Source organism: Eucyclogobius newberryi, unplaced genomic scaffold, assembly GCF_026437365.1.
Source record: "Eucyclogobius newberryi isolate DKJ021-1_F unplaced genomic scaffold, fEucNew1.0.hap1 SCAF_3, whole genome shotgun sequence".
In the NCBI taxonomy this organism is placed as follows: Eukaryota; Metazoa; Chordata; class Actinopteri; order Gobiiformes; family Gobiidae; genus Eucyclogobius; species Eucyclogobius newberryi.
Window position 1 is genome coordinate 40,201,059 of NW_027315945.1, and position 25,728 is coordinate 40,226,786.

The 25,728-nt window shown below is 52.9% G+C and overlaps 1 protein-coding gene across 1 annotated transcript in view; it reads left to right on the forward strand.

Moving 5' to 3' along the window:
• Nucleotides 1-24,542, forward strand: part of LOC140374615 (neural-cadherin) — a 178,162-nt gene extending 153,620 nt beyond the window's left edge. Inside the window, exons 30-38 of the mRNA XM_072461544.1 lie at nucleotides 13-178; nucleotides 2,760-2,940; nucleotides 4,103-4,269; nucleotides 4,397-4,700; nucleotides 5,778-5,976; nucleotides 8,904-9,154; nucleotides 11,203-11,360; nucleotides 23,457-23,713; nucleotides 24,278-24,542. Coding sequence (XP_072317645.1) covers nucleotides 13-178; nucleotides 2,760-2,940; nucleotides 4,103-4,269; nucleotides 4,397-4,700; nucleotides 5,778-5,976; nucleotides 8,904-9,154; nucleotides 11,203-11,360; nucleotides 23,457-23,713; nucleotides 24,278-24,542 — 1,948 coding nt within the window. The remainder of the gene's footprint in view (nucleotides 1-12; nucleotides 179-2,759; nucleotides 2,941-4,102; nucleotides 4,270-4,396; nucleotides 4,701-5,777; nucleotides 5,977-8,903; nucleotides 9,155-11,202; nucleotides 11,361-23,456; nucleotides 23,714-24,277) is intronic.
• The last annotated feature ends 1,186 nt before the right edge of the window (nucleotides 24,543-25,728 follow it).

Here is a 25,728-nt window from a genome sequence, read left to right on the forward strand (position 1 = left end):
ATGTTTGTGAAGAGTAAAAGTAAAAGTATCACATACAGAGATCTTCTGCTTGTTCTCTCTGTGCAGGCGGCTGGGCGGGTGGCGCCCTCTGCAGGTGGGCGGAGTGAAGCACTTCTCTCCTCTACACAGATTCAGAAGCTTCAGCGGCTGCATCAGGAACCTCGTGGTCAACTCACAGGTGAGACTGTAGTGTTTGCGTGTTCTCTCTGGTGTTTGCATGTTCTCTGGTGTTTGCATGTTCTCTCTGGTGTTTGCATGTTCTCTGGTGTTTGCATGTTCTCTCTGGTGTTTGCATCTTCTCTGTTGTTTGCATGTTCTCGCTGGAGTTTGCATCTTCTCTGTTGTTTGCATGTTCTCTCTGGAGTTTGCATGTTCTCTGGTGTTTGCATGTTCTCTCTGGTGTTTGCGTGTTCTCTCTGGTGTTTGCGTGTTCTCTCTGTGTTTGCATGTTCTCTGGTGTTTGCATGTTCTCTCTGGTGTTTGCATGTTCTCTGGTGTTTGCATGTTCTCTCTGGTGTTTGCATGTTCTCTCTGGTGTTTGCATGTTCTCTGGTGTTTGCATGTTCTCTCTGGTGTTTGCATCTTCTCTGTTGTTTGCATGTTCTCTCTGGAGTTTGCATCTTCTCTGTTGTTTGCATGTTCTCTCTGGAGTTTGCATGTTCTCTGGTGTTTGCATGTTCTCTCTGGTGTTTGCGTGTTCTCTCTGGTGTTTGCGTGTTCTCTCTGTGTTTGCATGTTCTCTGGTGTTTGCATGTTCTCTCTGGTGTTTGCATGTTCTCTGGTGTTTGCATGTTCTCTCTGGTGTTTGCATGTTCTCTCTGGTGTTTGCATGTTCTCTGGTGTTTGCATGTTCTCTCTGGTGTTTGCATGTTCTCTCTGGTGTTTGCATGTTCTCTGGTGTTTGCATGTTCTCTGGTGTTTGCATGTTCTCTCTGGAGTTTGCATCTTCTCTGTTGTTTGCATGTTATCTGGTGTTTGCATGTTCTCTCTGTGTTTGCATGTTCTCTCTGTGTTTGCATGTTCTCTCTGTGTTTGCATGTTCTCTGGTGTTTGCATGTTCTCTTTGGTGTTTACATCTTCTCTGTTGTTTGCATGTTCTCTGGTGTTTGCATGTTCTCTGGTGTTTGCATGTTCTCTCTGGTGTTTGCGTGTTCTCTCTGGTGTTTGCGTGTTCTCTCTGGTGTTTGCATGTTCTCTCTGGTGTTTGCGTGTTCTCTCTGGTGTTTGCGTGTTCTCTCTGTGTTTGCATGTTCTCTGGTGTTTGCATGTTCTCTCTGGTGTTTGCATGTTCTCTCTGGTGTTTGCATGTTCTCTCTGGTGTTTGCATGTTCTCTGGTGTTTGCATGTTCTCTCTGGTGTTTGCATGTTCTCTCTGTGTTTGCATGTTCTCTGGTGTTTGCATGTTCTCTCTGTGTTTGCATGTTCTCTGGTGTTTGCATGTTCTCTGGTGTTTGCATGTGCTCTCTGGTGTTTGCGTGTTCTCTCTGGTGTTTGCGTGTTCTCTCTGTGTTTGCATGTTCTCTGGTGTTTGCATGTTCTCTCTGGTGTTTGCATGTTCTCTCTGGTGTTTGCATGTTCTCTCTGGTGTTTGCATGTTCTCTGGTGTTTGAGTGTTCTCTCTGGTGTTTGCATGTTCTCTCTGGTGTTTGCATGTTCTCTGGTGTTTGCATGTTCTCTCTGGTGTTTGCATGTTCTCTCTGTGTTTGCATGTTCTCTGGTGTTTGCATGTTCTCTCTGTGTTTGCATGTTCTCTGGTGTTTGCATGTTCTCTGGTGTTTGCATGTGCTCTCTGGTGTTTGCGTGTTCTCTCTGGTGTTTGCATGTTCTCTGGTGTTTGCATGTTCTCTCTGTGTTTGCATGTTCTCTGGTGTTTGCATGTTCTCTCTGTGTTTGCATGTTCTCTGGTGTTTGCATGTTCTCTGGTGTTTGCATGTGCTCTCTGGTGTTTGCGTGTTCTCTCTGGTGTTTGCGTGTTCTCTCTGTGTTTGCATGTTCTCTGGTGTTTGCATGTTCTCTCTGGTGTTTGCATGTTCTCTCTGGTGTTTGCATGTTCTCTCTGGTGTTTGCATGTTCTCTGGTGTTTGAGTGTTCTCTCTGGTGTTTGCATGTTCTCTCTGGTGTTTGCATGTTCTCTGGTGTTTGCATGTTCTCTCTGGTGTTTGCATGTTCTCTCTGTGTTTGCATGTTCTCTGGTGTTTGCATGTTCTCTCTGTGTTTGCATGTTCTCTGGTGTTTGCATGTTCTCTGGTGTTTGCATGTGCTCTCTGGTGTTTGCGTGTTCTCTCTGGTGTTTGCATGTTCTCTGGTGTTTGCATGTTCTCTGGTGTTTGCATGTTCTCTCTGGTGTTTGCATGTTCTCTCTGGTGTTTGCATGTTCTCTGGTGTTTGAGTGTTCTCTCTGGTGTTTGCATCTTCTCTGGTGTTTGCATGTTCTCTCTGGTGTTTGCATGTTCTCTGGTGTTTGCATGTTCTCTGGTGTTTGCATGTTCTCTGGTGTTTGCATGTTCTCTGGTGTTTGCATGTTCTCTCTGGTGTTTGCATCTTCTCTGGTGTTTGCATCTTCTCTGGTGTTTGCATGTTCTCTGGTGTTTGCATGTTCTCTGGTGTTTGCATGTTCTCTCTGGTGTTTGCATGTTCTCTGGTGTTTGCATCTTCTCTGGTGTTTGCATGTTCTCTGGTGTTTGAGTGTTCTCTGGTGTTTGAGTGTTCTCTGGTGTTTGAGTGTTCTCTCTGGTCCTGAGTGTGCTTGTGTGTTGCAGGTGTATGATCTGGCGTCTCCCGGGGACAGTCTGGACTCGTCCCCGGGCTGTAGACTCACAGACGGGGCGTGTCTGACCGCTGCCGGCCCCTCCTGTGGAGACCACGCCTCCTGCTCCGCCCAGTGGGGCTCCTTCAGCTGCGACTGCCGTCCAGGGTTCACTGGACACAAGTGTGAGACAGGTCAGAGCCACGCCCACGAGTAAACCCTGACCCTGGCACCAGCAGGAGGCCGCTCCATGTTTAGTCCTGACTCTGGCACCAGCAGGAGGCCGCTCCATGTTTAGTCCTGACTCTGGCACCAGCAGGAGGCCGCTCCATGTTTAGTCCTGACTCTGGCACCAGCAGGAGGCCGCTCCATGTTTAGTCCTGACTCTGGCACCAGCAGGAGGCCGCTCCATGTTTAGTCCTGACTCTGGCACCAGCAGGAGGCCGCTCCATGTTTAGTCCTGACTCTGGCACCAGCAGGAGGCCGGTCCATGTTTAGTCCTGACTCTGGCACCAGCAGGAGGCCGGTCCATGTTTAGTCCTGACTCTGGCACCAGCAGGAGGCCGCTCCATGTTTAGTCCTGACTCTGGCACCAGCAGGAGGCCGCTCCATGTTTAGTCCTGACTCTGGCACCAGCAGGAGGCCGGTCCATGTTTAGTCCTGACTCTGGCACCAGCAGGAGGCCGGTCCATGTTTAGTCCTGACTCTGGCACCAGCAGGAGGCCGGTCCATGTTTAGTCCTGACTCTGGCACCAGCAGGAGGCCGGTCCATGTTTAGTCCTGACTCTGGCACCAGCAGGAGGCTGGTCCATGTTTAGTCCTGACTCTGGCACCAGCAGGAGGCCGGTCCATGTTTAGTCCTGACTCTGGCACCAGCAGGAGGCCGGCCCATGTTTAGTCCTGACTCTGGCACCAGCAGGAGGCCGGTCCATGTTTAGTCCTGACTCTGGCACCAGCAGGAGGCCGGTCCATGTTTAGTCCTGACTCTGGCACCAGCAGGAGGCCGGTCCATGTTTAGTCCTGACTCTGGCACCAGCAGGAGGCCGGTCCATGTTTAGTCCTGACTCTGGCACCAGCAGGAGGCCGCTCCATGTTTAGTCCTGACTCTGGCACCAGCAGGAGGCTCGACCTCCTCCTGTGCTTTTAGAGACTCTGTTACATGTGTCAATAATTTGATGAAGTCATAGTGGCAGATGGAGGCGGGGCCTGTGTAATCCAATGGGACACAGACCTTCTCCTCGTGTGATTGTGATTGGCTCCTTAAACTAAACTAAAGTCCATAAGACCATAAATCTGACCTCTGACCTCTGAAGTGGAACAATAGTTAATCCCGTCCTGGATGTGGTTCCTCTGCAGTGGTTCCTGAGTTCTCATTGGACGGGGACAGTGTGGTGCGGTTCCAGGCCAGAGGAGGCGCTGACCCGAGGAGAACCTCAGTCCAACTGCTGCTGAGAACCAGAGAAGAACACGGAACCATCCTGACTGTGGAGGAGCCAGAAGGAGGAGTGTTCATGTCTGTGGAGGTGAGGTCTGGACCGGGACTGAACCGGGTCAGAACCGGGTCTGAACCGGGTCAGAACCGGGTCTGAACCGGGTCTGAACTGGGTCTGAACCGGGTCCTGCGCCTCTAACGTTCTGGTCCTGCCGCAGGTCAGGGGCGGTCTCCTGGCGGTCCACGCTGACCTGGGATCTGGACCTCAGAACCTGGTCCTGGCCGGGCTCAGAGTGGACCTGGGAGAGTGGATCTACGCCGAGCTCCAGCGCCACGACACCCGCCTCACCCTGAGCCTGGAGGGCGGGTCAGGGAGCAGGGAGGTGCAGATGAGGGAGGCGGGGGAGACGAGGGGGAGGAGCCTGGAGCTGAAGCAGGTCACTGTGGCTGTGGGAGGAGCCGGAGGAGGAGCCAGAGGAGGAGGAGCCGGAGGAGGAGCCAATGGGACCAAAGGGTTTCAAGGTGACAACTACAATTTAGGGCTTTTTGGTCCTAAGACGTTCCTAAAGTGTCCTTCAGGATTGGGATGCGTCTCAGTTTAGCTCCGCCTCTGCCCTCTAGAGGCGTCGCCCAGAACTGCAGCGCTCCAAAGGAGGCGTGTCCTAGAGACTTAACGCCCGCTTAGAGCTTTGAGTCATGTTTAAGTTAATCTTATGTTGTCCTACAACTGAGGCTCGAGTGCTCAGAAAAATCCTGTTTCCCCCTTACCCCTATCCCCGCCCACATCCAAGTACACAGTTGTAATTATTTAAATATGTACGACTTTGAGTGAAAGTTTCATAGAGATAATTATGTAAATGAGAATCTGCTGCTCGTTACAGTCGCTAAGAAGGGGCGGGGCTTGTCACTTCTGCTTTTCCTCTGTATCGTTTCCGTTACGAAGCCGTTTTATATCGTTATTGCCGTTTACATCATCTACTTTTGTCATTTTTCCGAAAACGGTCGTTAAGATCAATACTGCGATTAAAGTAAGCGCCGTTTCTGTAAAGTAAAGGCCAAAAAGAGACTAAAACAGTTTAAAGCCTCACGCCGAGTTTATCTTCGGTCGTCAACGGCGCAAGAGCCACAGCAGAACGTTTCCTGCCGCGCTATTGGCTGAGAGCAAAAGACACAAAAGGGTAAGAAATACGAGCGGCGACAAATGTCTTTGGATTCCGTGATGAACGTAGATGATGTCATCAGAAAATGGGCGAGGCCCTCAGTGGTGGCTCTTGGCCCCGCTCGTGTTCACATCAGAAAACAGGCGAGGCCCTCAGTGGTGGCTCTTGGCCCCGCTCGTGTTCACAGCAGAAAACAGGCGAGGCCCTCAGTGGTGGCTCTTGGCCCCGCTCGTGTTCACATCAGAAAACAGGCGAGGCCCTCAGTGATGGCTCTTGGCCCCGCTCGTGTTCACATCAGAAAACAGGCGAGGCCCTCAGTGATGGCTCTTGGCCCCGCTCGTGTTCACATCAGAAAACAGGCGAGGCCCTCAGTGGTGGCTCTTGGCCCCGCTCGTGTTCACAGCAGAGTTATCCTCACGGTGCTCGGGTCTCGTTGCAGGTTGTCTCAGAGACGTGCGATTCAACGGCCGGCTGCTGCCTCTGGATGGGCGGGGCGCGGATGAGGGGCGGGGCTCTGAGGGCGTGTCCGTGCTGGAGAACAGGGGCGTGTCTACAGGCTGTCGCAGCGAGTCGTGTCGCTCTGCTTCATGCGCCGGGCCCCTGCGCTGTGTGGACCTGTGGAGGAGACACGAGTGCAGGTGGAGGAAACACGAGTGCAGGTGGAGGAGACACGAGTGCAGGTGGAGGAAACACGAGTGCAGTTGGAGGAAACACAAGTGCAGGTGGAGGAAACACGAGTGCAGGTGAGTTTGTGTGGAGGAAACACGAGTGCAGGTGGAGGAAACACAAGTGCAGGTGGAGGAAACACGAGTGCAGGTGAGTCTGTGGGTGGAGGAGACACGAGTGCAGGTGGAGGAAACACAAGTGCAGGTGGAGGAAACACGAGTGCAGGTGGAGGAAACACGAGTGCAGGTGAGTCTGTGGGTGGAGGAGACACGAGTGCAGGTGGAGGAAACACAAGTGCAGTTGGAGGAAACACAAGTGCAGGTGGAGGAAACACGAGTGCAGTTGGAGGAAACACAAGTGCAGGTGGAGGAAACACGAGTGCAGGTGGAGGAAACACGAGTGCAGGTGAGTCTGTGGGTGGAGGAGACACGAGTGCAGGTGGAGGAAACACAAGTGCAGGTGGAGGAAACATGAGTGCAGGTGAGTCTGTGGGTGGAGGAGACACGAGTGCAGGTGGAGGAAACACAAGTGCAGGTGGAGGAAACATGAGTGCAGGTGGAGGAAACACAAGTGCAGGTGGAGGAAACATGAGTGCAGGTGAGTCTGTGGGTGGAGGAAACACGAGTGCAGGTGGAGGAAACACAAGTGCAGGTGAGTCTGTGGGTGGAGGAGACACGAGTGCAGGTGGAGGAAACACGAGTGCAGTTGGAGGAAACACAAGTGCAGGTGGAGGAAACACGAGTGCAGGTGGAGGAAACATGAGTGCAGGTGAGTTTGTGTGGAGGAAACACGAGTGCAGGTGGAGGAAACACGAGTGCAGGTGAGTCTGTGGGTGGAGGAGACACGAGTGCAGGTGGAGGAAACACGAGTGCAGTTGGAGGAAACACAAGTGCAGGTGGAGGAAACACGAGTGCAGGTGGAGGAAACACGAGTGCAGGTGAGTTTGTGTGGAGGAAACACGAGTGCAGGTGGAGGAAACACGAGTGCAGGTGAGTCTGTGTGGAGGAAACACGAGTGCAGGTGGAGGAAACACGAGTGCAGGTGAGTCTGTGGGTGGAGGAGACACGAGTGCAGGTGGAGGAAACACAAGTGCAGGTGGAGGAAACATGAGTGCAGGTGAGTCTGTGGGTGGAGGAGACACGAGTGCAGGTGGAGGAAACACAAGTGCAGGTGGAGGAAACACGAGTGCAGGTGAGTCTGTGGGTGGAGGAGACACGAGTGCAGGTGGAGGAAACACAAGTGCAGGTGGAGGAAACATGAGTGCAGGTGGAGGAAACACAAGTGCAGGTGGAGGAAACATGAGTGCAGGTGAGTCTGTGGGTGGAGGAGACACGAGTGCAGGTGGAGGAAACACAAGTGCAGGTGGAGGAAACATGAGTGCAGGTGGAGGAAACACAAGTGCAGGTGGAGGAAACATGAGTGCAGGTGAGTCTGTGGGTGGAGGAAACACGAGTGCAGGTGGAGGAAACACAAGTGCAGGTGAGTCTGTGGGTGGAGGAGACACAAGTGCAGGTGGAGGAAACACGAGTGCAGGTGAGTCTGTGGGTGGAGGAGACACGAGTGCAGGTGGAGGAAACACAAGTGCAGGTGGAGGAAACATGAGTGCAGGTGAGTCTGTGGGTGGAGGAGACACGAGTGCAGGTGGAGGAAACACAAGTGCAGGTGGAGGAAACATGAGTGCAGGTGGAGGAAACACAAGTGCAGGTGGAGGAAACATGAGTGCAGGTGAGTCTGTGGGTGGAGGAAACACGAGTGCAGGTGGAGGAAACACAAGTGCAGGTGAGTCTGTGGGTGGAGGAGACACGAGTGCAGGTGGAGGAAACACGAGTGCAGTTGGAGGAAACACAAGTGCAGGTGGAGGAAACACGAGTGCAGGTGAGTTTGTGTGGAGGAAACACGAGTGCAGGTGGAGGAAACACGAGTGCAGGTGAGTCTGTGTGGAGGAAACACGAGTGCAGGTGGAGGAAACACGAGTGCAGGTGAGTCTGTGGGTGGAGGAGACACGAGTGCAGGTGGAGGAAACACAAGTGCAGGTGGAGGAAACATGAGTGCAGGTGAGTCTGTGGGTGGAGGAGACACGAGTGCAGGTGGAGGAAACACAAGTGCAGGTGGAGGAAACATGAGTGCAGGTGGAGGAAACACAAGTGCAGGTGGAGGAAACATGAGTGCAGGTGAGTCTGTGGGTGGAGGAGACACGAGTGCAGGTGGAGGAAACACAAGTGCAGGTGGAGGAAACATGAGTGCAGGTGAGTCTGTGGGTGGAGGAAACACGAGTGCAGGTGGAGGAAACACAAGTGCAGGTGGAGGAAACACGAGTGCAGGTGAGTCTGTGTGGAGGAAACACGAGTGCAGGTGGAGGAAACACGAGTGCAGGTGAGTCTGTGTGGAGGAAACACGAGTGCAGGTGGAGGAAACACGAGTGCAGGTGGAGGAAACACGGGTGCAGGTGGAGGAAACATGAGTGCAGGTGGAGGAAACACAAGTGCAGGTGGAGGAAACATGAGTGCAGGTGAGTCTGTGGGTGGAGGAAACACGAGTGCAGGTGGAGGAAACACGAGTGCAGGTGGAGGAAACACAAGTGCAGGTGGAGGAAACACGAGTGCAGGTGGAGGAAACACTAGTGCAGGTGGAGGAAACACAAGTGCAGGTGGAGGAAACACGAGTGCAGGTGAGTCTGTGTGGAGGAAACACAAGTGCAGGTGGAGGAAACACGAGTGCAGGTGAGTCTGTGTGGAGGAGACACGAGTGCAGGTGGAGGAAACACAAGTGCAGGTGGAGGAAACACTAGTGCAGGTGGAGGAGACACGAGTGCAGGTGGAGGAAACACGAGTGCAGGTGGAGGAAACACGAGTGCAGGTGGAGGACACACATTTTGAGTTCTTCTGCCTCCATTTCCCAGGTGCCCCGGCTCTCAGATGCTGCTCACCGATTTGTCGGGCCGTCAGCGCTGCGTCCCGTCGCCGTGCCGACCGTCCTCCTGCCGCCACGGCGCCGTGTGTCAGCCGCAGTCCGCTGAGCACTTCCTGTGTCGCTGTCCAAACGGGGTCAAAGGTCACCGGTGCGAGCTGGGGTCACTGAGAGGTCACCGCGCCGCGCCGCTGAGCCCGAGCTCCATCCTCGCCATCAGCATGTGCCTGCTCGTGTTCTTCGGTCAGTTCATGTGACTCACGACACAAACGACATAAACGGCTGTCGGCCTCCTATTGTCCCTGGCTCCTCCTGCTGTAGTTTCACCTCCTGCTCCTTCTGCTGTAGTTTCACCTCACGCTTCTCCTGCTGTAGTTTCACCTCACGCTCCTCCTGCTGTAGTTTCACCTCACGCTCCTCCTGCTGTAGTTTCACCTCACGCTTCTCCTGCTGTAGTTTCACCTCCTGCTCCTCCTGCTGTAGTTTCACCTCACGGTCCTCCTGCTGTAGTTTCACCTCACGCTTCTCCTGCTGTAGTTTCACCTCACGCTTCTCCTGCTGTAGTTTCACCTCCTGCTCCTCCTGCTGTAGTTTCACCTCACGCTTCTCCTGCTGTAGTTTCACCTCCTGCTCCTCCTGCTGTAGTTTCACCTCATGGTCCTCCTGCTGTAGTTTCACCTCACGCTTCTCCTGCTGTAGTTTCACCTCACGCTTCTCCTGCTGTAGTTTCACCTCACGCTTCTCCTGCTGTAGTTTCACCTCCTGCTCCTCCTGCTGTAGTTTCACCTCACGCTCCTCCTGCTGTAGTTTCACCTCACGGTCCTCCTGCTGTAGTTTCACCTCCTGCTCCTCCTGCTGTAGTTTCACCTCACGCTTCTCCTGCTGTAGTTTCACCTCACGCTTCTCCTGCTGTAGTTTCACCTCCTGCTCCTCCTGCTGTAGTTTCACCTCACGCTCCTCCTGCTGTAGTTTCACCTCACGGTCCTCCTGCTGTAGTTTCAGCTCACGCTCCTCCTGCTGTAGTTTCACCTCACGCTTCTCCTGCTGTAGTTTCAGCTCCTGCTCCTCCTGCTGTAGTTTCACCTCACGGTCCTCCTGCTGTAGTTTCACCTCACGCTTCTCCTGCTGTAGTTTCACCTCCTGCTCCTCCTGCTGTAGTTTCACCTCATGGTCCTCCTGCTGTATTTTCACCTCACGTTCTCCTGCTGTAGTTTCACCTCACGCTCCTCCTGCTGTAGTTTCACCTCACGCTTCTCCTGCTGTAGTTTCACCTCACGCTTCTCCTGCTGTAGTTTCACCTCCTGCTCCTCCTGCTGTAGTTTCACCTCACGCTCCTCCTGCTGTAGTTTCACCTCACGGTCCTCCTGCTGTAGTTTCACCTCACGCTTCTCCTGCTGTAGTTTCACCTCCTGCTCCTCCTGCTGTAGTTTCACCTCATGGTCCTCCTGCTGTATTTTCACCTCACGTTCTCCTGCTGTAGTTTCACCTCACGCTCCTCCTGCTGTAGTTTCACCTCCTGCTCCTCCTGCTGTAGTTTCACCTCATGGTCCTCCTGCTGTAGTTTCACCTCACGCTTCTCCTGCTGTAGTTTCAACTCACGCTTCTCCTGCTGTAGTTTCACCTCACGCTTCTCCTGCTGTAGTTTCACCTCCTGCTCCTCCTGCTGTAGTTTCACCTCACGCTCCTCCTGCTGTAGTTTCACCTCACAGTCCTCCTGCTGTAGTTTCACCTCACGCTTCTCCTGCTGTAGTTTAACCTCCTGCTCCTCCTGCTGTAGTTTCACCTCCTGCTCCTCCTGCTGTAGTTTCACCTCACGGTCCTCCTGCTGTAGTTTCACCTCACGGTCCTCCTGCTGTAGTTTCACCTCACTCTTCTCCTGCTGTAGTTTCACCTCCTGCTCCTCCTGCTGTAGTTTCACCTCACGGTCCTCCTGCTGTAGTTTCACCTCCTGCTCCTCCTGCTGTAGTTTCACCTCACGCTTCTCCTGCTGTAGTTTCACCTCACGCTCCTCCTGCTGTAGTTTCACCTCACGGTCCTCCTGCTGTAGTTTCACCTCACGCTTCTCCTGCTGTAGTTTCACCTCACGCTCCTCCTGCTGTGGTTTCACCTCCTGCTCCTCCTGCTATGGTTTCACCTCCTGCTCCTCCTGCTGTGGTTTCACCTCCTGCTCCTCCTGCTGTGGTTTCACCTCCTGCTCCTCTTGATTTAGTTTCACCTCCTGCTCCTCCTGCTGTGGTTTCACCTCCTGCTCCTCTTGATTTAGTTTCACCTCCTGCTCTCCTTCCCTTCAGGCGTTCTGGTGGCCGTGACCGTGTGGAATCAGAAGGGAAGCAGAAACCAGTTCAGGACACGTGGAGTTTACCACGTCCCGACGGAGCACGAGAGCTGGGAGGACATCAGGGAGAACATCCTGAACTACAACGAGGAGGGAGGAGGCGAGCAGGACCAGGTGCGTCTCCTCTGCTGTGGACATTTTCATGATCTAACAATAAGATTTAACCACAGCGAGTCCAACAAATGACTTCTGTGAGTCATTAAAGCATGTGTTTATGTCCAGTTTATGTCCAGTTTATGTGCACTTTATATCCAGTTTATGTCCAGTTTATGTCCAGTTTATGTCCAGTTTATGTCCAGCTTATGTCCAGTTTATGTCCAGTTTATATCCAGTTTATGTCCAGCTTATGTCCAGTTTATGTCCAGTTTATGTCTTGTTTGGGTCTGGTCTGGGTCTTGTTTGGGTCTAGCTTGGGTCTGGTCTGGGTCTGGTCTGGGTCTTGTTTGGGTCTTGCTTGGGTCTTGTTTGGGTCTGGTCTGGGTCTGGTCTGGGTCTTGTTTGGGTCTTGTTTGGGTCTGGTCTGGGTCTTGTTTGGGTCTGGTCTGGGTCTTGTTTGGGTCTTGCTTGGGTCTTGTTTGGGTCTGGTCTGGGTCTTGTTTGGGTCTAGCTTGGGTCTGGTCTGGGTCTGGTCTGGGTCTGGTCTGGGTCTGGTCTGGGTCTGGTCTGGGTCTTGTTTGGGTCTAGCTTGGGTCTGGTCTGGGTCTGGTCTGGGTCTTGTTTGGGTCTGGTCTGGGTCTTGTTTGGGTCTGGTCTGGGTCTTGTTTGGGTCTTGCTTGGGTCTTGTTTGGGTCTTGTTTGGGTCTGGTCTGGGTCTTGTTTGGGTCTTGTTTGGGTCTTGTTTGGGTCTGGTCTGGGTCTGGTCTGGGTCTTGTTTGGGTCTGGTCTGGGTCTTGTTTGGGTCTTGTTTGGGTCTGGTCTGGGTCTGGTCTGGGTCTTGTTTGGGTCTGGTCTGGGTCTTGTTTGGGTCTTGCTTGGGTCTTGTTTGGGTCTTGTTTGGGTCTGGTCTGGGTCTGGTCTGGGTCTTGTTTGGGTCTTGTTTGGGTCTTGCTTGGGTCTGGTCTGGGTCTGGTCTGGGTCTTGTTTGGGTCTTGTTTGGGTCTTGTTTGGGTCTGGTCTGGGTCTTGTTTGGGTCTGGTCTGGGTCTTGCTTGGGTCTTGTTTTGGTCTGGTTTGGGTCTGGTCTGGGTCTTGTTTGGGTCTTGTTTGGGTCTTGTTTGGGTCTGGTCTGGGTCTTGTTTGGATCTGGTCTGGGTCTGGTCTGGGTCTTGTTTGGGTCTTGTTTGGGTCGTGTTTGGGTCTGGTCTGGGTCTGGTCTGGGTCTTGTTTGGGTCTTGTTTGGGTCTGGTCTGGGTCTTGTTTGGGTCTTGTTTGGGTCTGGTTTGGGTCTGGTCTGGGTCTTGTTTGGGTCTTGCTTGGGTCTTGTTTGGGTCTTGTTTGGGTCTGGTCTGGGTCTTGTTTGGGTCTTGTTTGGGTCTGGTTTGGGTCTGGTCTGGGTCTTGTTTGGGTCTTGCTTGGGTCTTGTTTGGGTCTGGTCTGGGTCTGGTCTGGGTCTTGTTTGGGTCTTGTTTGGGTCTTGTTTGGGTCTGGTCTGGGTCTGGTCTGGGTCTTGTTTGGGTCTGGTCTGGGTCTTGTTTGGGTCTTGTTTGGGTCTGGTCTGGGTCTGGTCTGGGTCTGGTCTGGGTCTTGTTTGGGTCTGGTCTGGGTCTTGTTTGGGTCTTGCTTGGGTCTTGTTTGGGTCTTGTTTGGGTCTGGTCTGGGTCTTGTTTGGGTCTTGTTTGGGTCTGGTTTGGGTCTGGTCTGGGTCTTGTTTGGGTCTTGCTTGGGTCTTGTTTGGGTCTTGTTTGGGTCTGGTCTGGGTCTTGTTTGGGTCTTGTTTGGGTCTGGTTTGGGTCTGGTCTGGGTCTTGTTTGGGTCTTGCTTGGGTCTTGTTTGGGTCTGGTCTGGGTCTGGTCTGGGTCTTGTTTGGGTCTTGTTTGGGTCTTGTTTGGGTCTGGTCTGGGTCTGGTCTGGGTCTTGTTTGGGTCTGGTCTGGGTCTTGTTTGGGTCTTGTTTGGGTCTGGTCTGGGTCTGGTCTGGGTCTGGTCTGGGTCTGGTCTGGGTCTTGTTTGGGTCTGGTCTGGGTCTTGTTTGGGTCTTGCTTGGGTTTTGTTTGGGTCTTGTTTGGGTCTGGTCTGGGTCTTGTTTGGGTCTTGTTTGGGTCTGGTCTGGGTCTGGTCTGGGTCTGGTCTGGGTCTTGTTTGGGTCTGGTCTGGGTCTTGTTTGGGTCTTGCTTGGGTCTTGTTTGGGTCTTGTTTGGGTCTGGTCTGGGTCTGGTCTGGGTCTGGTCTGGGTCTTGTTTGGGTCTTGTTTGGGTCTTGCTTTGGTCTTGTTTGGGTCTGGTCTGGGTCTGGTCTGGGTCTTGTTTGGGTCTTGTTTGGGTCTGGTTTGGGTCTGGTCTGGGTCTTGTTTGGGTCTTGCTTGGGTCTTGTTTGGGTCTGGTCTGGGTTTTGTTTGGGTCTTGTTTGGGTCTTGTTTGGGTCTGGGTCTGGTCTGGGTCTTGTTTGGGTCTGGTCTGGGTCTTGTTTGGGTCTTGTTTGGGTCTGGTTTGGGTCTGGTCTGGGTCTTGTTTGGGTCTTGCTTGGGTCTTGTTTGGGTCTGGTCTGGGTTTTGTTTGGGTCTTGTTTGGGTCTTGTTTGGGTCTGGGTCTGGTCTGGGTCTTGTTTGGGTCTTGTTTGGGTCTGGTCTGGGTCTGGTCTGGGTCTGGTCTGGGTCTGGTCTGGGTCTTGTTTGGGTCTTGTTTGGGTCTTGCTTGGGTCTTGTTTGGGTCTGGTCTGGGTCTGGTCTGGGTCTTGTTTGGGTCTGGTTTGGGTCTGGTCTGGGTCTTGTTTGGGTCTTGCTTGGGTCTTGTTTGGGTCTTGTTTGGGTCTGGTCTGGGTCTTGTTTGGTTCTTGTTTGGGTCTGGTCTGGGTCTTGTTTGGGTCTGGTCTGGGTCTTGTTTGGGTCTTGTTTGGGTCTTGTTTGGGTCTGGTCTGGGTCTTGTTTGGGTCTTGTTTGGGTCTGGTCTGGGTCTTGTTTGGGTCTGGTCTGGGTCTTGTTTGGGTCTTGTTTGGTTCTTGTTTGGGTCTGGTCTGGGTCTGGTCTGGGTCTGGTCTGGGTCTTGTTTGGGTCTTGTTTGGGTCTGGTCTGGGTCTTGTTTGGGTCTTGTTTGGGTCTGGTTTGGGTCTCGTCTGGGTCTTGTTTGGGTCTTGCTTGGGTCTTGTTTGGGTCTGGTCTGGGTCTGGTCTGGGTCTTGTTTGGGTCTGGTCTGGGTCTTGTTTGGGTCTGGTCTGGGTCTTGTTTGGGTCTTGTTTGGGTCTGGTCTGGGTCTGGTCTGGGTCTGGTCTGGTCCTGGTCTGGGTCTTGTTTGGGTCTTGTTTGGGTCTTGTTTGGGTCTGGTCTGGGTCTTGTTTGGGTCTTGTTTGGGTCTGGTCTGGGTCTTGTTTGGGTCTGGTCTGGGTCTTGTTTGGGTCTTGTTTGGGTCTTGTTTGGGTCTGGTCTGGGTCTGGTCTGGGTCTGGTCTGGGTCTTGTTTGGGTCTTGTTTGGGTCTGGTCTGGGTCTTGTTTGGGTCTTGTTTGGGTCTGTTTTGGGTCTCGTCTGGGTCTGGTCTGGGTCTTGTTTGGGTCTTGCTTGGGTCTTGTTTGGGTCTGGTCTGGGTCTGGTCTGGGTCTTGTTTGGGTCTGGTCTGGGTCTTGTTTGGGTCTGGTCTGGGTCTTGTTTGGGTCTTGTTTGGGTCTGGTCTGGGTCTGGTCTGGGTCTGGTCTGGTCCTGGTCTGGGTCTTGTTTGGGTCTGGTCTGGGTCTTGTTTGGGTCTTGCTTGGGTCTTGTTTGGGTCTGGTCTGGGTCTGGTCTGGGTTTGGTCTGGGTCTGGTCTGGGTCTTGTTTGGGTCTGGTCTGGGTCTTGTTTGGGTCTGGTCTGGGTCTTATTTGGGTCTTGTTTGGGTCTGGTCTGGGTCTGGTCTGGGTCTCGTTTGGGTCTTGTTTGGGTCTGGTCTGGGTCTTGTTTGGGTCTTGTTTGGGTCTGGTTTGGGTCTCGTCTGGGTCTTGTTTGGGTCTTGCTTGGGTCTTGTTTGGGTCTGGTCTGGGTCTGGTCTGGGTCTTGTTTGCGTCTGGTCTGGGTCTTGTTTGGGTCTGGTCTGGGTCTTGTTTGGGTCTTGTTTGGGTCTGGTCTGGGTCTGGTCTGGGTCTGGTCTGGTCCTGGTCTGGGTCTTGTTTGAGTCTTGTTTGGGTCTTGTTTGGGTCTGGTCTGGGTCTGGTCTGGGTCTGGTCTGGGTCTGGTCTGGGTCTTGTTTGGGTCTTGCTTGGGTCTTGTTTGGGTCTGGTCTGGGTCTGGTCTGGGTCTTGTTTGGGTCTGGTCTGGGTCTTGTTTGGGTCTGGTCTGGGTCTTGTTTGGGTCTTGTTTGGGTCTGGTCTGGGTCTGGTCTGGGTCTGGTCTGGTCCTGGTCTGGGTCTTGTTTGGGTCTGGTCTGGGTCTTGTTTGGGTCTTGCTTGGGTCTTGTTTGGGTCTGGTCTGGGTCTGGTCTGGGCCTGGTCTGGGTCTTGTTTGGGTCTGGTCTAGGTCTGGTCTGGGTCTTGTTTGGGTCTTGCTTGGGTCTTGTTTGGGTCTGGTCTGGGTCTGTTCTGGGTCTTGTTTGGGTCTTGTTTGGGTCTGGTTTGGGTCTGGTCTGGGTCTTGCTTGGGTCTTGTTTGGGTCTGGTTTGGGTCTGGTCTGGGTCTTGTTTGGGTCTGGTCTGGGTCTGGTCTGGGTCTTGTTTGGTTCTGGTTTGGGTCTGGTCTGGGTCTTGTTTGGGTCTTGCTTGGGTCTTGTTTGGGTCTGGTCTGGGTCTGGTCTGGGTCTTGTTTGGGTCTTGTTTGGGTCTGGTCTGGGTTTGGTCTGGTCCTGGTCTGGGTCTTGGTTGGGTCTGGTCTGGGTCTTGTTTGGCTCTTGCTTGGGTCTTGTTTGGGTCTTGTTTTGGTCTGGTCTGGGTCTGGTCTGGGTCTGGTCTGGGTCTGGTCTGGGTCTTGTTTGGGTCTGGTCTGGGTCTTGTTTGGGTCTTGTTTGGGTCTGGTTTGGGTCTGGTCCGGGTCTTGTTTGGGTCTTGCTTGGGTCTTGTTTGGGTCTGGTCTGGGTCTGTTCTGGGTCTTGTTTGGGTCTGGTCTGGGTCTTGTTTGGGTCCGGTTTGGGTCTGGTCTGGGTCTTGTTTGGGTCTGGTCTGGGTCTGGTCTGGGTCTGGTCTGGGTCTTGTTTGGGTCTTGTTTGGGTCTTGTTTGGGTCTTGTCTGGGTCTAGTTTGGGTCTTGTTTGGGTCTGCTCTGGGTCTTGTTTGGGTCTTGTTTGGGTCTGGTCTGGGTCTGGTCTGGGTCTGGGTCTTGTTTGGGTCTTGTTTGGGTCTGGTCTGGGTCTTGTTTGGGTCTTGCTTGGGTCTTGTTTGGGTCTTGTTTGGGTCTGGTCTGGGTCTGGTCTGGGTCTGGTCTGGGTCTGGTCTGGGTCTTTTTTGGGTCTTGTTTGGGTCTGGTTTGGGTCTGGTCTGGGTATTGTTTGGGTCTGTTCTGGGTCTTGTTTGGGTCTTGTTTGGGTCTTGCTTGGGTCTTGTTTGGGTCTGGTCTGGGTCTGGGTCTTGTTTGGGTCTTGTTTGGGTCTTGTTTGGGTCTTGTTTGGGTCTGGTCTGGGTCTTGTTTGGGTCTTGTTTGGGTCTGGTCTGGGTCTGGTCTGGGTCTGGTCTGGGTCTTGTTTGGGTCTGGTCTGGGTCTTGTTTGGGTCTTGCTTGGGTCTTGTTTGGGTCTGGTCTGGGTCTTGTTTGGGTCTTGTTTGGGTCTGGTCTGGGTCTTGTTTGGGTCTGGTCTGGGTCTTGTTTGGGTCTTGCTTGGGTCTTGTTTGGGTCTTGTTTGGGTCTTGTTTGGGTCTTGTTTGGGTCTTGCTTGGGTCTTGTTTTGATCTGGTCTGGATCTGGTCTGGGTCTTGTTTGGGTCTGGTCTGGGTCTTGTTTGGGTCTTGTTTGGGTCTTGTTTGGGTCTTGTTTGGGTCTTGTCTGGGTCTTGTTTGGGTCTTGTTTGGGTCTGGTCTGGGTCTTGTTTGGGTCTTGTTTGGGTCTTGTTTGGGTCTGGTCTGGGTCTGGTCTGGGTCTGGGTCTTGTCTGGGTCTTGTTTGGGTCTTGTTTGGGTCTTGTTTGGGTCTGGTCTGGGTCTTGTTTGGGTCTTGCTTGGGTCTTGTTTGGGTCTTGTTTGGGTCTGGTCTGGGTCTGGTCTGGGTCTGGTCTGGGTCTGGTCTGGGTCTTGTTTGGGTCTTGTTTGGGTCTTGTTTGGGTCTGGTTTGGGTCTGGTCTGGGTATTGTTTGGGTCTGTTCTGGGTCTTGTTTGGGTCTGGTCTGGGTCTTGTTTGGGTCTGGTTTGGGTCTGGTCTGGGTCTTGTTTGGGTCTTGCTTGGGTCTTGTTTGGGTCTGGTCTGGGTCTGGTCTGGGTCTTGTTTGGGTCTGGTCTGGGTCTTGTTTGGGTCTTGCTTGGGTATTGTTTGGGTCTGGTCTGGGTCTTGTTTGGGTCTTGTTTGGATCTGGTCTGGGTCTTTTTTGGGTCTTGCTTGGGTATTGTTTGGGTCTGGTCTGGGTCTTGTTTGGGTCTTGTTTGGGTCTGGTCTGGGTCTTGTTTGGGTCTTGCTTGGGTCTTGTTTGGGTCTTGTTTGGGTCTTGTTTGGGTCTTGCTTGGGTCTTGTTTTGATCTGGTCTGGGTCTTGTTTGGGTCTGGTCTGGGTCTTGTTTGGGTCTTGTTTGGGTCTGGTCTGGGTCTTGCTTGGGTCTTGTTTGGGTCTTGTTTGGGTCTTGTTTGGGTCTGGTCTGGGTCTTGTTTGGGTCTGGTCTGGGTCTTTTTTGGGTCTTGCTTGGGTCTTGTTTGGGTCTTGTTTGGGTCTGGTCTGGGTCTGGTCTGGGTCTGGTCTGGGTCTTGTTTGGGTCTGGTCTGGGTCTTGTTTGGGTCTTGCTTGGGTCTTGTTTGGGTCTGGTCTGGGTCTTGTTTGGGTCTTGTTTGGGTCTGGTCTGGGTCTTGTTTGGGTCTGGTCTGGGTCTGGTCTGGGTCTGGTCTGGGTCTGGTCTGGGTCTTGTTTGGGTCTTGTTTGGGTCTGGTTTGGGTCTGGTCTGGGTATTGTTTGGGTCTGTTCTGGGTCTTGTTTGGGTCTTGTTTGGGTCTTGCTTGGGTCTTGTTTGGGTCTGGTCTGGGTCTGGGTCTTGTTTGGGTCTTGTTTGGGTCTTGTTTGGGTCTGGTCTGGGTCTTGTTTGGGTCTTGTTTGGGTCTGGTCTGGGTCTGGTCTGGGTCTGGTCTGGGTCTTGTTTGGGTCTGGTCTGGGTCTTGTTTGGGTCTTGCTTGGGTCTTGTTTGGGTCTGGTCTGGGTCTTGTTTGGGTCTTGTTTGGGTCTGGTCTGGGTCTTGTTTGGGTCTGGTCTGGGTCTTGTTTGGGTCTTGCTTGGGTCTTGTTTAGGTCTTGTTTGGGTCTTGTTTGGGTCTTGCTTGGGTCTTGTTTTGATCTGGTCTGGGTCTGGTCTGGGTCTGGTTTGGGTCTGGTCTGGGTCTTGTTTGGGTCTTGCTTGGGTCTTGTTTGGGTCTGGTCTGGGTCTGGTCTGGGTCTTGTTTGGGTCTGGTCTGGGTCTTGTTTGGGTCTTGCTTGGGTCTTGTTTGGGTCTTGTTTGGGTCTGGTCTGGGTCTGGTCTGGGTCTGGGTCTTGCCTGGGTCTTGTTTGGGTCTTGTTTGGGTCTTGTTTGGGTCTGGTCTGGGTCTTGTTTGGGTCTTGCTTGGGTCTTGTTTGGGTCTTGTTTGGGTCTGGTCTGGGTCTGGTCTGGGTCTGGTCTGGGTCTGGTCTGGGTCTTGTTTGGGTCTTGTTTGGGTCTGGTTTGGGTCTGGTCTGGGTCTTGTTTGGGTCTGGTTTGGGTCTGGTCTGGGTCTTGTTTGGGTCTTGCTTGGGTCTTGTTTGGGTCTGGTCTGGGTCTGGTCTGGGTCTTGTTTGGGTCTGGTCTGGGTCTTGTTTGGGTCTTGCTTGGGTCTTGTTTGGGTCTGGTCTGGGTCTTGTTTGGGTCTTGTTTGGGTCTGGTCAGGGTCTTGTTTGGGTCTGGTCTGGGTCTTGTTTGGGTCTTGCTTGGGTCTTGTTTGGGTCTTGTTTGGGTCTTGTTTGGGTCTTGCTTGGGTCTTGTTTTGATCTGGTCTGGGTTTTGTTTGGGTCTGGTCTGGGTCTTGCTTGGGTCTTGTTTGGGTCTGGTCTGGGTCTTGTTTGGGTCTTGTTTGGGTCTGGTCTGGGTCTTGTTTGGGTCTTGCTTGGGTATTGTTTGGGTCTGGTCTGGGTCTTGTTTGGGTCTTGTTTGGGTCTGGTCTGGGTCTTGTTTGGGTCTTGCTTGGGTCTTGTTTGGGTCTTGTTTGGGTCTTGTTTGGGTCTTGCTTGGGTCTTGTTTTGATCTGGTCTGGGTCTTGTTTGGGTCTGGTCTGGGTCTTGTTTGGGTCTTGTTTGGGTCTGGTCTGGGTCTTGCTTGGGTCTTGTTTGGGTCTTGTTTGGGTCTTGTTTGGGTCTGGTCTGGGTCTTGTTTGGGTCTGGTCTGGGTCTTTTTTGGGTCTTGCTTGGGTCTTGTTTGGGTCTTGTTTGGGTCTGGTCTGGGTCTGGTCTGGGTCTGGTCTGGGTCTTGTTTGGGTCTGGTCTGGGTCTTGTTTGGGTCTTGCTTGGGTCTTGTTTGGGTCTGGTCTGGGTCTTGTTTGGGTCTTGTTTGGGTCTGGTCTGGGTCTTGTTTGGGTCTGGTCTGGGTCTGGTCTGGGTCTGGTCTGGGTCTGGTCTGGGTCTTGTTTGGGTCTTGTTTGGGTCTGGTTTGGGTCTGGTCTGGGTATTGTTTGGGTCTGTTCTGGGTCTTGTTTGGGTCTTGTTTGGGTCTTGCTTGGGTCTTGTTTGGGTCTGGTCTGGGTCTGGGTCTTGTTTGGGTCTTGTTTGGGTCTGGTCTGGGTCTTGTTTGGGTCTTGTTTGGGTCTGGTCTGGGTCTGGTCTGGGTCTGGTCTGGGTCTTGTTTGGGTCTGGTCTGGGTCTTGTTTGGGTCTTGCTTGGGTCTTGTTTGGGTCTGGTCTGGGTCTTGTTTGGGTCTTGTTTGGGTCTGGTCTGGGTCTTGTTTGGGTCTGGTCTGGGTCTTGTTTGGGTCTTGCTTGGGTCTTGTTTAGGTCTTGTTTGGGTCTTGTTTGGGTCTTGCTTGGGTCTTGTTTTGATCTGGTCTGGGTCTGGTCTGGGTCTTGTTTGGGTCTGGTCTGGGTCTTGTTTGGGTCTTGTTTGGGTCTTGTTTGGGTCTTGTTTGGGTCTTGTCTGGGTCTTGTTTGGGTCTTGTTTGGGTCTGGTCTGGGTCTTGTTTGGGTCTTGTTTGGGTCTGGTCTGGGTCTGGGTCTGGGTCTTGCCTGGGTCTTGTTTGGGTCTTGTTTGGGTCTTGTTTGGGTCTGGTCTGGGTCTTGTTTGGGTCTTGCTTGGGTCTTGTTTGGGTCTTGTTTGGGTCTGGTCTGGGTCTGGTCTGGGTCTGGTCTGGGTCTGGTCTGGGTCTTGTTTGGGTCTTGTTTGGGTCTGGTTTGGGTCTGGTCTGGGTCTTGTTTGGGTCTGGTTTGGGTCTGGTCTGGGTCTTGTTTGGGTCTTGCTTGGGTCTTGTTTGGGTCTGGTCTGGGTCTGGTCTGGGTCTTGTTTGGGTCTGGTCTGGGTCTTGTTTGGGTCTTGCTTGGGTCTTGTTTGGGTCTGGTCTGGGTCTTGTTTGGGTCTTGTTTGGGTCTGGTCAGGGTCTTGTTTGGGTCTGGTCTGGGTCTTGTTTGGGTCTTGCTTGGGTCTTGTTTGGGTCTTGTTTGGGTCTTGTTTGGGTCTTGCTTGGGTCTTGTTTTGATCTGGTCTGGGTTTTGTTTGGGTCTGGTCTGGGTCTTGTTTGGGTCTTGTTTGGGTCTGGTCTGGGTCTTGCTTGGGTCTTGTTTGGGTCTTGTTTGGGTCTTGTTTGGGTCTTGTTTGGGTCTTGTTTGGGTCTGGTCTGGGTCTTGTTTGGGTCTGGTCTGGGTCTTTTTTGGGTCTTGCTTGGGTCTTGTTTGGGTCTTGTTTGGGTCTGGTCTGGGTCTGGTCTGGGTCTGGTCTGGGTCTTGTTTGGGTCTGGTCTGGGTCTTGTTTGGGTCTTGCTTGGGTCTTGTTTGGGTCTGGTCTGGGTCTTGTTTGGGTCTTGTTTGGGTCTTGTCTGGGTCTTGTTTGGGTCTTGCTTGGGTCTTGTTTGGGTCTTGTTTGGGTCTTGTTTGGGTCTGGTCTGGGTCTTGTTTGGGTCTGGTCTGGGTCTTGTTTGGGTCTTGCTTGGGTCTTGTTTGGGTCTTGTTTGGGTCTGGTCTGGATCTTGTTTGGGTCTGGTCTGGGTCTTGTTTGGGTCTTGTTTGGGTCTTGTTTGGGTCTGGTCTGGGTCTGGTCTGGGTCTGGTCTGGGTCTTGTTTGGGTCTTGTTTGGGTCTGGTCTGGGTCTTGTTTGGGTCTTGTTTGGGTCTGTTTTGGGTCTCGTCTGGGTCTTGTTTGGGTCTTGCTTGGGTCTTGTTTGGGTCTGGTCTGGGTCTTGTTTGGGTCTGGTCTGGGTCTTGTTTGGGTCTTGTTTGGGTCTGGTCTGGGTCTGGTCTGGGTCTGGTCTGGTCCTGGTCTGGGTCTTGTTTGGGTCTGGTCTGGGTCTTGTTTGGGTCTTGCTTGGGTCTTGTTTGGGTCTGGTCTGGGTCTGGTCTGGGTCTGGTCTGGGTCTGGTCTGGGTCTTGTTTGGGTCTTGTTTGGGTTTGGTTTGGGTCTGGTCTGGGTCTTGTTTGGGTCTTGCTTGGGTCTTGTTTGGGTCTGGTCTGGGTCTGTTCTGGGTCTTGTTTGGGTCTGGTCTGGGTCTGGGTCTTGTTTGGGTCTTGTTTGGGTCTTGTTTGGGTCTTGCTTGGGTCTTGTTTGGGTCTGGTTTGGGTCTGGTCTGGGTCTTGTTTGGGTCTTGCTTGGGTCTGGTCTGGGTCTTGTTTGGTTCTGGTTTGGGTCTGGTCTGGGTCTTGTTTGGGTCTTGCTTGGGTCTTGTTTGGGTCTGGTCTGGGTCTGGTCTGGGTCTTGTTTGGGTCTTGTTTGGGTTTGTCTGGGTCTGGTCTGGTCCTGGTCTGGGTCTTGGTTGGGTCTGGTCTGGGTCTTGTTTGGGTCTTGCTTGGGTCTTGTTTTGGTCTGGTCTGGGTCTGGGTCTGGTCTGGGTCTTGTTTGGGTCTGGTCTGGGTCTTGTTTGGGTCTTGTTTGGGTCTGGTTTGGGTCTGGTCTGGGTCTTGCTTGGGTCTTGTTTGGGTCTGGTCTGGGTCTGTTCTGGGTCTTGTTTGGGTCTGGTCTGGGTCTTGTTTGGGTCTTGTTTGGGTCTTGTTTGGGTCTGGTCTGGGTCTGGTCTGGGTCTTGTTTGGGTCTGGTCTGGGTCTGGTCTGGGTCTGGTCTGGGTCTTGTTTGGGTCTGGTCTGGGTCTTGTTTGGGTCTTGTTTGGGTCTTGTTTGGGTCTTGTCTGGGTCTTGTTTGGGTCTTGTTTGGGTCTGGTCTGGGTCTTGTTTGGGTCTTGTTTGGGTCTGGTCTGGGTCTGGTCTGGGTCTGGGTCTTGTTTGGGTCTTGTTTGGGTCTGGTCTGGGTCTGGTCTGGGTCTTGTTTGGGTCTGGTCTGGGTCTTGTTTGGGTCTTGTTTGGGTCTGGTCTGGGTCTGGTCTGGGTCTTGTTTGGGTCTGGTCTGGGTCTTGTTTGGGTCTTGTTTGGGTCTGGTCTGGGTCTTGTTTGGGTCTGGTCTGGGTCTTGTTTGGGTCTTGTTTGGGTCTGGTTTGGGTCTGGTCTGGGTCTTGTTTGGGTCTTGTTTGGGTCTTGTTTGGGTCTGGTCTGGGTCTTGTTTGGGTCTTGTTTGGGTCTGGTTTGGGTCTTGTTTGGGTCTTGTTTGGGTCTTGTTTGGGTCTTGTTTGGGTCTTGTTTGGGTCTTGCTTGGGTCTTGCTTGGGTCTTGTTTGGGTCTTGTTTGGGTCTTGTTTGGGTCTTGTTTGGGTCTTGTTTGGGTCTTGCTTGGGTCTTGTTTGGGTCTTGTTTGGGTCTTGTTTGGGTCTTGTTTGGGTCTTGTTTGGGTCTTGTTTGGGTCTTGCTTGGGTCTTGCTTGGGTCTTGTTTGGGTCTTGTTTGGGTCTGGTCTGGTCCAGTTCTGGTCCAGTTCCTGCTCCTCTGACCTTCTCTTCTTCTCTGCTCTTCCTCAGAACGGTTACGACATCTCGGAGCTGAAGCGTCCGCTCGTCTCCAGTTTGTCCCAGTCCTCGTCCTGCACCACGGCCCCCCTGCTGCGCTCCTTGCCGGGGTCTCAGGAGGAGGTGCACTGCGGCGCCCCCTACAGACCGCCCCTGCTGCACTCCTCGCCCGGGTCTCAGGAGGAGGTGCACTGCGGCGCCCCCTGCAGACCACACTACCTCCAGCCTCTGTACGCAAACTTGAACCAGGGCTGGAGCAGAGTGCACAGGTCAGGACAGAACCGGGACTGAACCGGGACTGAACCAGGACTAAACCGGGACAGAACCAGGACAGAACCAGGACTGAACCAGGACTAAACCAGGACTGAACCAGGACTGAACCAGGACTAAACCAGGACAGAACTAGGACTGAACCAGGACTAAACCAGGACTGAACCAGGACAGAACCAGGACTAAACCAGGACAGAACTAGGACTGAACCAGGACTAAACCAGGACTGAACCAGGACTGAACCAGGACTAAACCAGGACAGAACTAGGACTGAACCAGGACTAAACCAGGACTGAACCAGGACTGAACCAGGACTAAACCAGGACAGAACTAGGACTGAACCAGGACTAAACCAGGACAGAACTAGGACTGAACCAGGACTAAACCAGGACAGAACTAGGACTGAACCAGGACTAAACCAGGACAGAACTAGGACTGAACCAGGACTAAACCAGGACAGAACCAGGACTGAACCAGGACAGAACCAGGACAGAACTAGGACTGAACCAGGACTGAACCAGGACTAAACCATGTCTGACTCAGTGCTGCCCCCTTGTGTCCAGGTCGCACGTGGACTTCAGCAGCTACGTGTCGCGGATCGTTTGGGAGGCGGATCTCCGCGGCTCGGCTTTTCCTCCGGACTCTTTGCACATCTGGAGCGTGGAAGGAACCGGGTCCGGCGCCGGGAGCCTGAGCTCGCTGGGGTCCGCCATCGACGCCGACGTGGAGCGAGAGCGAGGAAGACGAGGGGCAGAGGAAGAGGCCGAGGCACGATTTAGAGCTCCGAGTGAAAAGAACGAGAAGAAGGGATGGCACAATCACACATGAGTGACACCGGTCCTGGTCTGATCCGGGTAGCATTGGCCTCAAAGTTAGCATTAGCCCCAGCGTTAGCATTGGCCTCAAAGTTAGCATTAGCCTCAGCGTTAGCATTGGCCTCAAAGTTAGCGTTAGCCCCAGCGTTAGCATTGGCCTCAAAGTTACCGTTAGCCCCAGTGTTAGCGTTGGCCTCAAAGTTAGCGTTAGCCTCAGCGGTAGCATTGGCCTCAAAGTTAGCGTTATCCCCAGGGATAGCATTGTCCTCAAAGTTAGCGTTATCCCCAGCGGTAGCATTGGCCTCAAAGTTAGCGTTAGCCACAGCGTTAGCATTAGCCTCAGAGGTCAGGTTTTCCCAGTTCCGACTTGTAAACACTCACATCTTGGAATTCCTACTTGGAAACTCAATCAACATTTCAGAACTCCGAGTTTATCCGAGTTAACCAATCCAACATGGCTGCTCCTTCGTTTGGATCAAGTAATGCTCTCTACTGCCCCCTGCTGTCTGTGAACCTGCTCTCTACTGCCCCCTGCTGTCTCTGACCTGCTCCTGCGCTGCCGTTGAGCCTCTGCAGTTACAAATGCAGTGTTATGCTAATGTTGCTAATGACAACAAAAGCATAAATCCACATTCAAATGTAGATTTATAACTCCGGTTTGATAAATGAATGACATCCATGTTTTGGTTGATTTGAGCTCCTTCTTGGGTTTTATTGTTTGATTTGAGACGTTTCAGTCACACGCGGTCATGTATCGCTTTTCACGACGTGATGCTGGAATGCAGAAACTCTGAGAGAACGTCGTTGCGAGGTCTGACTGTAGGACGTCTGAGGACGACTGAGACACACCGTTAGCTTCTTAGTTAGTGTTAGCTCAAGTGGTAGCTTAAGTGGTAGCGTTAGTATTAACCTCAGAGTTAGCGTTAGCGTCCAAACATCAAACTATGAAAAAGTCGGGCTGTTTTGGCGACTGAAACCACTCGAGTCGAGCAGAATAACTCCAGATCAGAGTTAAGAACATTTCCACCAGTAGAAGAGTTTTGTGTAGATCGTTAACGTTAGCGACTAGTGCTGAAATTAGCATACATGCTAACGATCGTGTAACTTCATTCTGGACCAAAAAAGTAGCCAAAAAAGGATCCTACGTTTTTCAGGGTTTAAGGCTCGATCTTTATGGATTCAATGGAAGAAGAAGAAAC